This window comes from Carya illinoinensis, chromosome 6, assembly GCF_018687715.1.
Source record: "Carya illinoinensis cultivar Pawnee chromosome 6, C.illinoinensisPawnee_v1, whole genome shotgun sequence".
Classification (NCBI taxonomy): Eukaryota; Viridiplantae; Streptophyta; class Magnoliopsida; order Fagales; family Juglandaceae; genus Carya; species Carya illinoinensis.
In genome coordinates, this window is record NC_056757.1 from 34,651,911 (window position 1) to 34,662,323 (window position 10,413).

General features: G+C 37.1%; 2 protein-coding genes and 1 long non-coding RNA gene across 6 annotated transcripts; 1 reads left to right on the forward strand and 2 right to left on the reverse strand.

Annotated features, from left to right (window-relative positions):
• Positions 1-1,079: 1,079 nt before the first annotated feature.
• Positions 1,080-2,712, reverse strand: LOC122313116. 2 transcript variants are annotated; one of them, XM_043127853.1, is made up of 3 exons: positions 2,188-2,712; positions 1,804-1,863; positions 1,080-1,681 (listed from the first exon to the last, which is right to left on the reverse strand). In XM_043127853.1, the coding sequence occupies exons 1-3, from the start codon at positions 2,710-2,712 to the stop codon at positions 1,310-1,312; spliced, it is 957 nt and encodes a 318-aa protein (XP_042983787.1). In that variant the 3' UTR covers positions 1,080-1,309. The 2 variants fall into 2 exon arrangements, with proteins under 2 accessions (XP_042983787.1, XP_042983786.1); XM_043127852.1 differs by having other exon boundaries at positions 1,080-1,687.
• Positions 1,596-2,874, forward strand: LOC122313117. The gene is made up of 2 exons (XR_006243292.1): positions 1,596-1,738; positions 1,824-2,874. It is a non-coding gene; the product is annotated as an uncharacterized LOC122313117 (long non-coding RNA).
• Positions 2,875-3,556: 682 nt separating this feature from the next.
• On the reverse strand, positions 3,557-9,046 carry LOC122313114. Of its 3 annotated transcripts, none has more exons than XM_043127850.1 (3): positions 8,868-9,046; positions 7,707-7,846; positions 3,557-5,999 (listed from the first exon to the last, which is right to left on the reverse strand). In XM_043127850.1, the coding sequence occupies exon 3, from the start codon at positions 5,659-5,661 to the stop codon at positions 3,718-3,720; it is 1,944 nt and encodes a 647-aa protein (XP_042983784.1). In that variant the 5' UTR covers positions 5,662-5,999; positions 7,707-7,846; positions 8,868-9,046; the 3' UTR covers positions 3,557-3,717. The 3 variants fall into 3 exon arrangements, with proteins under 3 accessions (XP_042983784.1, XP_042983783.1, XP_042983785.1); XM_043127849.1 differs by having other exon boundaries at positions 7,707-7,947; XM_043127851.1 differs by lacking the exon at positions 7,707-7,846.
• Between the last annotated feature and the right edge of the window lie 1,367 nt (positions 9,047-10,413).

Here is a 10,413-nt window from a genome sequence, read left to right on the forward strand (position 1 = left end):
AAAAAAATTAAATTTACCTTAACTTATTTTATACATTTCAAACTAAAATTTAAATAAATCTTAATAAAATTTATAAAATATTACTATTCATAAATCAACTCAATTCATCTCCACATCTAAACGTAACAGTCACACTTTATACTTCAATTCAATTTTTAACATAATTCTGACGACCGGTCCATCGGATCTTAATAAATTATTTAAACTATTAATTTTTATAATTTAAAAATTCAATAGGCTATTGCAAGAGTTGAAGGTACACAATACAAAATCCGTGTTTTATAAGTAGAAAGAATATTTATTTTAAATAAAACTAAATATAATCTTAGGATAGATAAGTTTTATACACTTCTTAAAAAAAAAAAGTAATATTTATTATTAAAAAATAATTTATTTATGTAGATTCTAAATTTATTTATTTTTTAAAAATGATTGTGTAAGACTTATACATTTTAAGGATGCAAATATCATTTTATGACATTTATTTTTCCTTTACCTTAAATATTTTATACATCGAAAAAGTATTTGATATTTTTATTTAATAAAATGAAACAAGAAGAAATAACAAAATCAATGGTATTTGCACAAACGCTTATTAAAATATCATTCAATTTCTATTTTTAAAAAATAAATCACCTATTTTTCCTTCAAAACATTTTATCTTCTTTTGATCGAGTCACGACATACATTCACATGTTAAAAGACCACAAATTGAAAATAATTTAAAAGATTACAAAATTTCATTTGCATGTACTTCGTTAAAATTAGCAATCGAAAAATGTGATGTTATAAACAAAATCAAAAATATTTTTTGCTGTCGACTAATTGAACTGATCGCTCAATCATAATTCAATGATAAAATTGATTGCTTTGATCACGTTAAATGCAAATGGGCCGACCCTTCGATTCTCCGGCTTACTTACTACTAGTACAAAAATGGAGTGGAGATTCTTCATCCAACTGACAGCCCACCATGTAGCTGGTGGGCATGCTGCCGTAGTAACCATTTTCACCCAAATGCAGAGGTATTGGTAACCCAACTCAAACTGCTATGGATAATAACGATAGAAAGAGCAAAAAGCACAGAAAATTTGAGGGACAAACTGCATTTATGAGTATTCTACTCAAGTCAATCTGTATGTATATGCTGTAATTGTTAGTAAGGAAGTACTATCGAAACTGTCATACGCACTCTACAAGGACGATTATGAATATCTAATCCCAGTTACTGCCATTGCAGGATGTACTGCTTATTGTGTATTATGTACCTTTTGCTGCAGAATGCAGGTTTCTCCTGAGCAAAATGAGATCACCGCTCCGAGCGAATGTCGGCAAACACTGCCAGTCTCTTTCTTGGAGTAGGACCATAGAGAATAGAATCAATATGGGTATCAACATCTGTCCTTGATGGAGGCTTTTTAGATGAAGAATGAGGCAATACAGTCTCAATGCCATCATCTTGGGGAGACCAGTTGTTCCTGGTGATGGTGGTTTTGGGCTTCTTTTTCTTGTCTTCAGGTTTGCGGGGTGAGGCTGTTTCAGCTTTGGCGGGCGAGCGTGTTCGGGTTGGCATTGTTCCTGCCGCTGCTGCTACAGTTCCTGCCGCTGCCACGACTGGATGAACATAGCGACTCTTTGCCCCGTACGTGCCCGATCCAGTGCCACTGCTTGACTTGTACATCTGTGCCTACACAAATCAGAAGTGATAATATGCAATGGCCCGAGTCCTATCTACAAGGTGATTAAATTACACAAAAAGGTGATTAGATACGGTAATCGTTTATTTTCTGACTGTTCGTTCACCTCAGATTTGTTCTTGGCAGGGAATCGAGTTGGACGTAGCTCTTCTTTTCCATGTGCAAACTGCAAAAAAGTTGCACATCTATCAATTCCAAAACAGTCATGTCTGCGTCAAGATATAAAGGACCAGCATGGTCAGCGCCTTGTTCATAAAGTTGCAACTTGCAAGTGAATCAAAGAACTTGACAACTCTTCTGCGAAGACTCCGTACACAATTTCGACTAGACCTTTTATGATGTTTATCTGCACACAATTTCGTTATCATCTTCCTTGATTTAGATTAATCAAAGGTGACGACTGCTTTGATTTTCATGGTGAGAAAATCTTAATCCTCCAATTATATTTACGCGGACAAATATAAGGGACGGAGTAGCGGCGGGAGCTGACCTGACATTTGGAGCCGTAGCGGCAGCTACCTGAATCTTCCCAGGAGCGGCAAATCTCGGTCTTGTACAGACTCTTCCCACCGGACGAGGAGGAAGATGACGTTGTAGAGTCCCCGGAATCCGTCGCCGACCTCGCGTACCTTCCACCCGGAGGTAACGAGGCGACCAAAATTCCATCCATGACCAGCACCTCCTCCTCCACTTTCACCGGCGTGGAGAAAATGCTTGGTGACCTCGCCATCTCCAAGTTCTCCACCGACAAGAGCGGCGGGCGCTTATATGAATCTGGAGACCCGGTGCGGAAATACCGAACGAGCGGTGAGTCTCCGAGATCGAGGTTCTCGTTGTAGGAACCCGCTAGGGTTGGGCTCTTGGACTGCTGGTGGTGGTGGATGTAGGAGTGGCGGCCCTTTCCGAATAGCGACTGGTTGTCCATCTGCATCGGCATCAGAACCCCGCCGTTCAGGCCGCCATTGAATCGAGGGATCTTCGAATTGCCGCTGTTACTGTGAAGAAGGCCTTCCATTGGATGTTGAGCTTTCCTGAAATTCCATCGCCAAGATTCTATGAATTTGCCTCTGAATTATGCCAATCTTGAACTCTTTTATTTCTCACTAACAATTTAGGTATTAATTTGTACTATTCTATTTACAAACTATGTTTTGAAACTCATGAATTTCCCGCTAAAGTATATTCTTGGATGTCATTGTAATACACAAACCAAAGGGAAGACGATCATGTAATTACTGGCGTAACGGCGTTCTTGCAACAGAAATTCTAATGAATTAAACGAAAGAAAAATGAAAAATTAGAAAATCCTTAATTTAAAATGAGAGAGGGAGAGAGAGAGAGAGATGATCTACAGAGGAAAAGACAATTAGAAAAATAAAAAATAAAAAAACATTTTGAACAGAGCCGACAGAAATTCAAAGCTTTGGACGAGTTTTTCTCTGCTCTTCTTGTTTCTTACAGAATTAAAATGCACGCGACAGATTAAAAATTCACCAAAGTCGGAATTTTAAAGAGCAGAGAATCGAAAGGATATTCGAATGGAAAAATAAACCTTGAAAAATAAAACGAAAAAGAAAAAAAAGAAGCGAGCCAGTACTTTGAACGCTCTTCTTGGGAGACCTTCCGATGAGAAGAAAGAGAGAGATTCCAATTGGAAATAGCTTCTCCCCTGGAGGACTGCGATATTCAATCTCTTCTACGTATTATTCTCTTTTTATTGACAGACGATGTTATTTGATTTAAAGACTTGTCATTTATAGAAGAATTGTAGTAGGAGCTGCTATCTGAGAGAACAGGGGTAAAGGTCTGTTTCATGCCCAAGAAACGAAGGCTTTGCCAATTATTACATAATCTCCAAATACAATAAAATTGCCCATAATATTAAAATTAACAAAATAACAAAAGATACATAATTAGTCTTTGAGCAAGTAAGCACCAAACCTTATACACAGTTAACCACTAAGAAGTCCCTAATTCACAACATGAAGTGAAATAAACTCTGCAAGTTGAGGGATCAACTTCAGATCCCATCAATTGCATTCTTCAAATTTCCACCAAACAATGACAGGAGTCCCCCGCCACGGACTCTCCCCTCCGGAACCATAAACTCCAAGCTTCTGCTCCCGTCGCCACTGCTAACACCAATTCCATAGGCATCCCTCCCTCCCTCTGTCTTCTCAGCACTCAAGAGACTTGAATTAGATGACGAGGACTTCATTGATAGAGGAACCAATACCAGTGGGGGCATGAGATGTTGTCTTTTTCCTGGCCTTTCGAGCAATTCAACCCCGGTGGGTACAGCACTGGCTCTGGAGGAAGAACTACTGTTTACAATTTTACCGCTCCCTGCAGTTGAAGCACCAGATACAATGCCATGAAAGAGTTGTGGCGCAATCAAGCCTCCCCTGTTCATCTCCCACTCTTGAGCCATGTTACTGTGAGTGGCACAAAGACCATTCTTACCCCTCGCAAATTTCTCACATTTGCCCTCTGACCAACTACATCGCTTTCCCCCGCCATGAGCCTTGCAGAAATCGGTGCGCCCTTGGGCACTCTTCCCACAGTTTTCAAACTTGCACCGCTTTCCTCCTCCATGCCTAACACAACAATCTGTGCGGCCACGTGCACTCTTTGTGCAGTCAGGCACTGCACATCTCTTTCCACCACCATGGGCAACGCAAAAGTTTGTGCCTCCATGTACACTCTTTGGGCAAATCCCACCACCATCAAAGAGGCAGCGCTTTCCCCCACCATGTCCCTTGCACAGCGGTGTGCTCCCTTCAGCACCTTTGGTGCACCCAGCAAATATGCAACGCTTTCCACCACCATGTGCCTTGCAAAACATGGTGCTCCCCTGTGCACCCTTTGTACATCCTTGGAATTCGCAACGGCGTCCACCCCCATGAGAGATGCACAAACTAGCCTGTCCTTCAGCACTCCGAGAGCAGCCTTCCACCTTACACCTCTTACCCCCTCCATGTCTAATACAAAGGCCTGACTTGCCTCGTGCAGCCTTGTTGCACCCACCTGAGTACCCGCATCTTCTGCCACCACCATGCGCTATGCAGTAATCTGTCTTCCCCTCAGCACTTTTAGTGCAACCCAGGTATTGGCATCTCTTACCTCCACCATGTGCCTTACAATAGGCAGTTCGGCTCTCAGCACCCTTGTTGCACCCACGCTTTTGGCACCTCTGTCCGCCACCATGACCAATACAAAGACCAGATGCCCCTCGTGCTCCTTTTGTGCAGCCCAAAAATTTGCATTTCTTAGAATTGCTGGTTTGGTGGTCTGAAGATGCTCCAGTAGTTACTTGCTCAGATATAGTGCCAATTGAGTACTCGATTGAGAACTCTGTTGTAGAGGATGATTCATGGCTTGGCTGGGGTCTAGTCCCAAGCTCTAGAACTTCTTGTGTTTGCATCGAAACAAGGGCACGGTCCCTTCTTGGACCCAAAAGAAGTGATGTCATATAGCCACCTGATTTCTTTGCAGTGGTAGAACCCTCGTCAATAACAGGAACTGGAAGATGATCATCTTCAGCAGATACTTGGTTTGGGAAAGAGAAGGTATTAATATCAGTCTCTGTTGAAACAGAGATATCAAGCACACTCAAAGACTCATTACCACCTCCAGAAAGACTGAGCTGTAGGATTGAGTCACCCTCAGATGACAACCCCTGAGGCATCGTGGTAGCAAATCCTTTGTTCTTCTTGCAGCCAGCATTGTGATAATTATCAAGGCATGCACTTGGTGTTGGGCCCAACCCAAGGACCAACTGGCAGTTGTCATCAGAAGCATTGGGACAATTCACTCCAGAATTACTTTGATTACACCCATATCTAGCTGTGTTGCTACCTCCATAGCCAAGGCAATTCAAGCTTAAAGTAATATCTCCGAAGGTGTCATTTCTTTTTACTGCTTTATCATAAGATAACAGTACCCCCTTCTTGTTCAGATCCATTCTCCTGACAGTGTGCACTATAGCTCCAAATATCCCAACTAGAATAACACTTTTTACAACATACTAATAGTAGTTTTATATACCAGAACTAAATGAAAAAATAGAAAAATATTCTAATAAGCAAATTCCCCCACTAACAAAGCCAGATGTGTCTAATCTGTCCATCTTTAAGATACGTCAGCACTAACAGCACAGAATATTTTGGTGAAAGAACGTTATATAGTATCTGATAACGTTTCTTGGATAGAACCCTTTAATAAGAATGGTTAATAAGGATATGCAGAGATCTCCGGAGCTTCCTGTGCTCCTTGCTGAAAAATCAAATAGCTTCATTAACCCTGACAAAGAAGAAGAAAAAAGAGTGTATTCAACATAGTCAATCAATCAATTAGAAGGGAACTATTATTCTCAAAGATGCAAATCAACAACAATTGGATTCAGCAATTTTGTTCATCTAAAATCATTAAGCAAAATGCTCTACACGCCCAATGCTTATACTAAAAGAACCCTCAAAAGCGTACTACAGCATACAAGACAGTGTCAATGGTAGGGAGACGCAAACGTTTCAGAAAAATCAACATGGCAACTCCATCCATACATATGTGTGAGGGATAACTGGTGTAATTATTGATTTGAATAGGCAAGTGAAGCACCGCATTCATTCTCTTTTTTTGATACGTAATCCAAGACTTTATTAAGAAGACTCAAAAGCATGGCCCCAAGAGGAAGTATACAAAAATAACACCTAACTAGGTAGCATTGCATTCATTCTATTCAACAAACAGCTTAGCTGATTGAGCAAATCTGCCAAAACTCGATCTCAATTTACTATCGATTCAAAACCATGAGATGTAGAAGCATGGCACCCTCATTCAAGGATAATTTTTGTGATAACTATAAAAATAAAAATATGCAAGGCACAAAGAACACAAACACTTTTATATATTATTACAATAATATTATTATGCAGTATGGAAGTAGGCTTATTAGTCACGATAAGCACCAATTTGACAGCTTGCCATCCTTTTAGTCAATGGGAGAGAAGGAGGGGGGTTGATATTTAAGGAGATGGGAAAGTATATCAATTATTCTATAAGGTAAATTTTATTTGAAGTGTAAAAGGGCACAACACACAGGAAATATCCAATAGGAAACACCCATCTATATAGATTAACAAAATTCCATAAGATCTAGAAACTAATAGGAAGTGAAACTATTTGCACCATCATCCAGATGTAATTATGGAGGGGAGATAAATGCAAGTAATAAAATGAGTAACTTATTACATAGATATCATCACTAATAAAATATATCACTAGCCGTAATACAAGTAGTAGAGAACTAGCTAAAGATAACCTTTCACACAGTCAAGCTGAGCCAAATGAGGTAAACAGACAGTAAATTGAGCAGCTGGACAGATTTAAGAGGCAATCAACAGATCAAGGCTGTATGGAAGATGATTCCTATTTGCATCATGTGGTGTGTGTGGCAGGAGTGCAATGAACGGACGTTTGAGGATAGAGAGATCGATGGAGGAACTAAAAGCTTTTTATTTTTAGAACTCTTTGTACTTCGGCCATTGCCGTAAATTTTTATGGCCAAGATTTTCATGATTTCCTTGTTTCTATTGTTCCTACGCAGTTAGGGCATTCTTTGTATTGAACATGGCTTTGCCTATTCTTTAATTAATATACTTTGTTTACTTATCAAAAAAAAAATTGAGCAGCACCACTTTATATACTTGATTAAATTATTAGTACCAAAAAGAAGAGTGGATCCGGCGTACCTGGGTTATGCCTACTTTATACCATCAATAAAATTATTATTTGATTAAAAATAAAAGGAGCAGATGTGTTAGACATGAAGATTTTCATAGTGCACAATTTCATTAAAAGGAACCTAAAGTTTCCTTCGAAAAAAGGAAATGGCAAAAACCCTAAAGATGTATGAAAATATATTGAGTCATTATTATTTGAAATTTTGAACTATTAAAAGAAGAAATTACAACGGTAGGCAGAGTACAGCAGTAGTCAAAGAATACTGACCTTCACTAACTTAAAGGGAAAAAAGCCACATCCATTTCGTTTACAGAGAATGCAGCAAGTGCTAATTCTTCCTCCTGATTGCTAATTGTTCTACCGACTAGCATGAGCACATAACAGTAGATGATTGTAGTTCCTGAAGACTGGAATCAACCTTTTCAGTTTCCTACTCTTCCATTCGTTATCAAATTCAAGATCGTGGCACATAGACTAAAAGCTCAAAGAGCAAATCTATGGTTGTTCTCTGTGAAATTAGACCACATGAAAAAGAAAAATTAAAATCACTTTCACATGCAATTATTAACTATGAAGCGAAATTAGACCATTTAATTAACTTCTTTTATATATATATATATATAGAGAGAGAGAGAGAGAGAGAGAGAGAGAGAGAGAGAGAGAGAGAGAGAGAGAGAGAGAGAGAAGTCTTCCCGTCCACAATATGGTATATAAGATTTTTTTTCTGGGTAATCCGGCATTTGATATATTAGAATCAATTTTTCTATTTTTTTTAAGAATATCATTAGCAGACGTAACTCGTAGCATGCATAAGGATTACATATTAACTAAAACTATTTCATTTATCAATCTAAAGGACAAAAAAATAGAAATTTGTGACTAATCAAACACGAACATTTGAGATCTATTTAGGAACACAAAACACAAGAATTGAAAACCACAGGAGAGAAAATCTAGTCCTATAAAAAACACATATATTTCCATGAACCGTGTCGAAACACAACCAGATCAGAGATGTTATATGTTCAGTTGAGAATTTAATCACCCAAATAACTTACTCCGACCCAAAAAAAAAAAAAAAAAAACTCAATAAAAAATAAAAAATACTCATTAATCAAAAATAGAAGATTGAACAAATTTCTGCAAATTAGAGGAGATGCAAAGAAAATCCAGAACCATAAGCTTTAACAATCTCAACCCATGCAGTGAAAATAAAAGAACAGGAGAACAAAAAGGGTAAAAAACTATAAATAAATAAATAAGTAAGTCTCGCAATTAAATTAAAAAAAAAAAAAAGTACTTTTCAAAACCGGAGCATAACTAATGAAAACTCCGATAAATAAAATATTTGAGTAAAACTAATATAGAGCAGAAACTAAGCAGACAGACAGAGAGAGAGAGTGAGAGAGGACTAATTAGAAAATACACCTTACAGAAAATCTCTGAAAAGCCGGCGATCCTAAGAAGTAGCCGGAGACATACAGAGGCTGAAAGACACAGAAAGAAGAAGAAGAAGAAGCAGAACCAGGGCGAAGCAGACTCGCAACAACGTGAGTAAGCGAGGAGGAGTTAAGTGATAGACACCAAATGAAGCAAAAGGCCCAAAAGTGAAGTGAACTTAGGGCTGCCCTATTAAAAAGATGTGGGGTCAGGGCAGCAAAGCAGCTTCTTTCGTCAGGTAGTGTGAAATACCAAAAACAACCTTGTACGAAGTGGACGCACAACTGTCATCGGTTTTGTCCGTGCATTTTTGTCAGCGAATGCAAATGGCGGAATTGGTCACACGTCAGGGAGAATGCTTATTAATGGTGAGAGAGGGTTGTCTCGTCTTTTCATACCCGTACTTGGATTTATTCTCACGTGGTCGTGGCGCAGAGAAACTAGTGGTCGAGGCCGGGAGTTGTGACGGCGGAGCCCACAAATATTATTTCAAATATTTTATTAAGAATCCACGCTGTGTTGGGGTTCCCGAGTTTGCTCGTGGCGCCGCCCCTCCCTGTCGTTTGTACGGATCATGATATTCTGCTTTGTTTTTTTTTTTTTTTTTTGGGGAATTTAAGGTCCGAGGCTAATCTGTACGTTTGGGGCATCTTAAAATAAAATAAGAGATTTGTTATTTATTATTCTTTATGTACTGTATATCGCTTTTGAGTATAGATATTTTATAATTATTTTTAAAAAAATAAATAAATATAAAATTTACATTAAAAATTTATTTAGTTCATAATAAATTTTATTTTTTTTTTAAATAATTATACGATACTTACACACTTTATAATTAAATATAATATTATTAATCACTTTTTTTAAAAAAATTTTAGTTTTATTTTTCTTATTAGTTAAATTTTTCTACTCATCATTTATATATTACATATTTAACAAGAAAAATATATATATATGATGTGTGATTTATGAGATGATGAATAAAAATTTTCTTCTATGAATTGAGCTATTTGAATTATAAATTAAAAATAATTCAGAGACAATTTTTATTTTAAGATTTATAAAAGTTATAATGATTTTTGTATTTTATTTTAAAATTTATAAAAATTGTATTATAATTTGTGTTTAGATAATAATTAAATAAAAATAAAAATTATATATATGAATGATATTTAATAATAAAATTATGACAAGTTTTTAAAAATGTTAAAAAGTTTTAAAATTGAAAAAAAAAAAAAAAAAAGACGTATATTGGCTCAGAAATGAATTAATTAAAAAAAGAAAAAGAAAGCTGACTGAAAAGTCAAAAGGGCTTGCGTTGGGTATACAACACAAGTCCAGCCGCCCTATTTTGTTGACTATAAATGCTGAAGTCACGGACGGGAATTTCGATAGTTATTTTTATTTTTTTGACTTAATGATTAATGGCCAGTTTGTTACGTAACGCTTCCCATCGATCTTAACTAATTGTATTTAATTTTTAAAAATTTTAATATAAAATTTAATAAAATTTTAATTTTTTTAAATTTTA

Bases quoted from the DNA above. Each gene is read 5' to 3' on its own strand.
- LOC122313116 (XM_043127852.1), bottom strand. From the start codon at position 2,712: ATGGAAGGCCTTCTTCACAGTAACAGCGGCAATTCGAAGATCCCTCGA. The intron at 1,864-2,187 runs GTCAGCTCCCGC...ACTTTTTTGCAG, and splicing joins GCTACGGCTCCAAATGTCAG to TTTGCACATGGAAAAGAAGA. The intron at 1,688-1,803 runs GTGAACGAACAG...TGATTTGTGTAG, and splicing joins CTGCCAAGAACAAATCTGAG to GCACAGATGTACAAGTCAAG.
- LOC122313114 (XM_043127851.1), bottom strand. From the start codon at position 5,661: ATGGATCTGAACAAGAAGGGGGTACTGTTATCTTATGATAAAGCAGTA.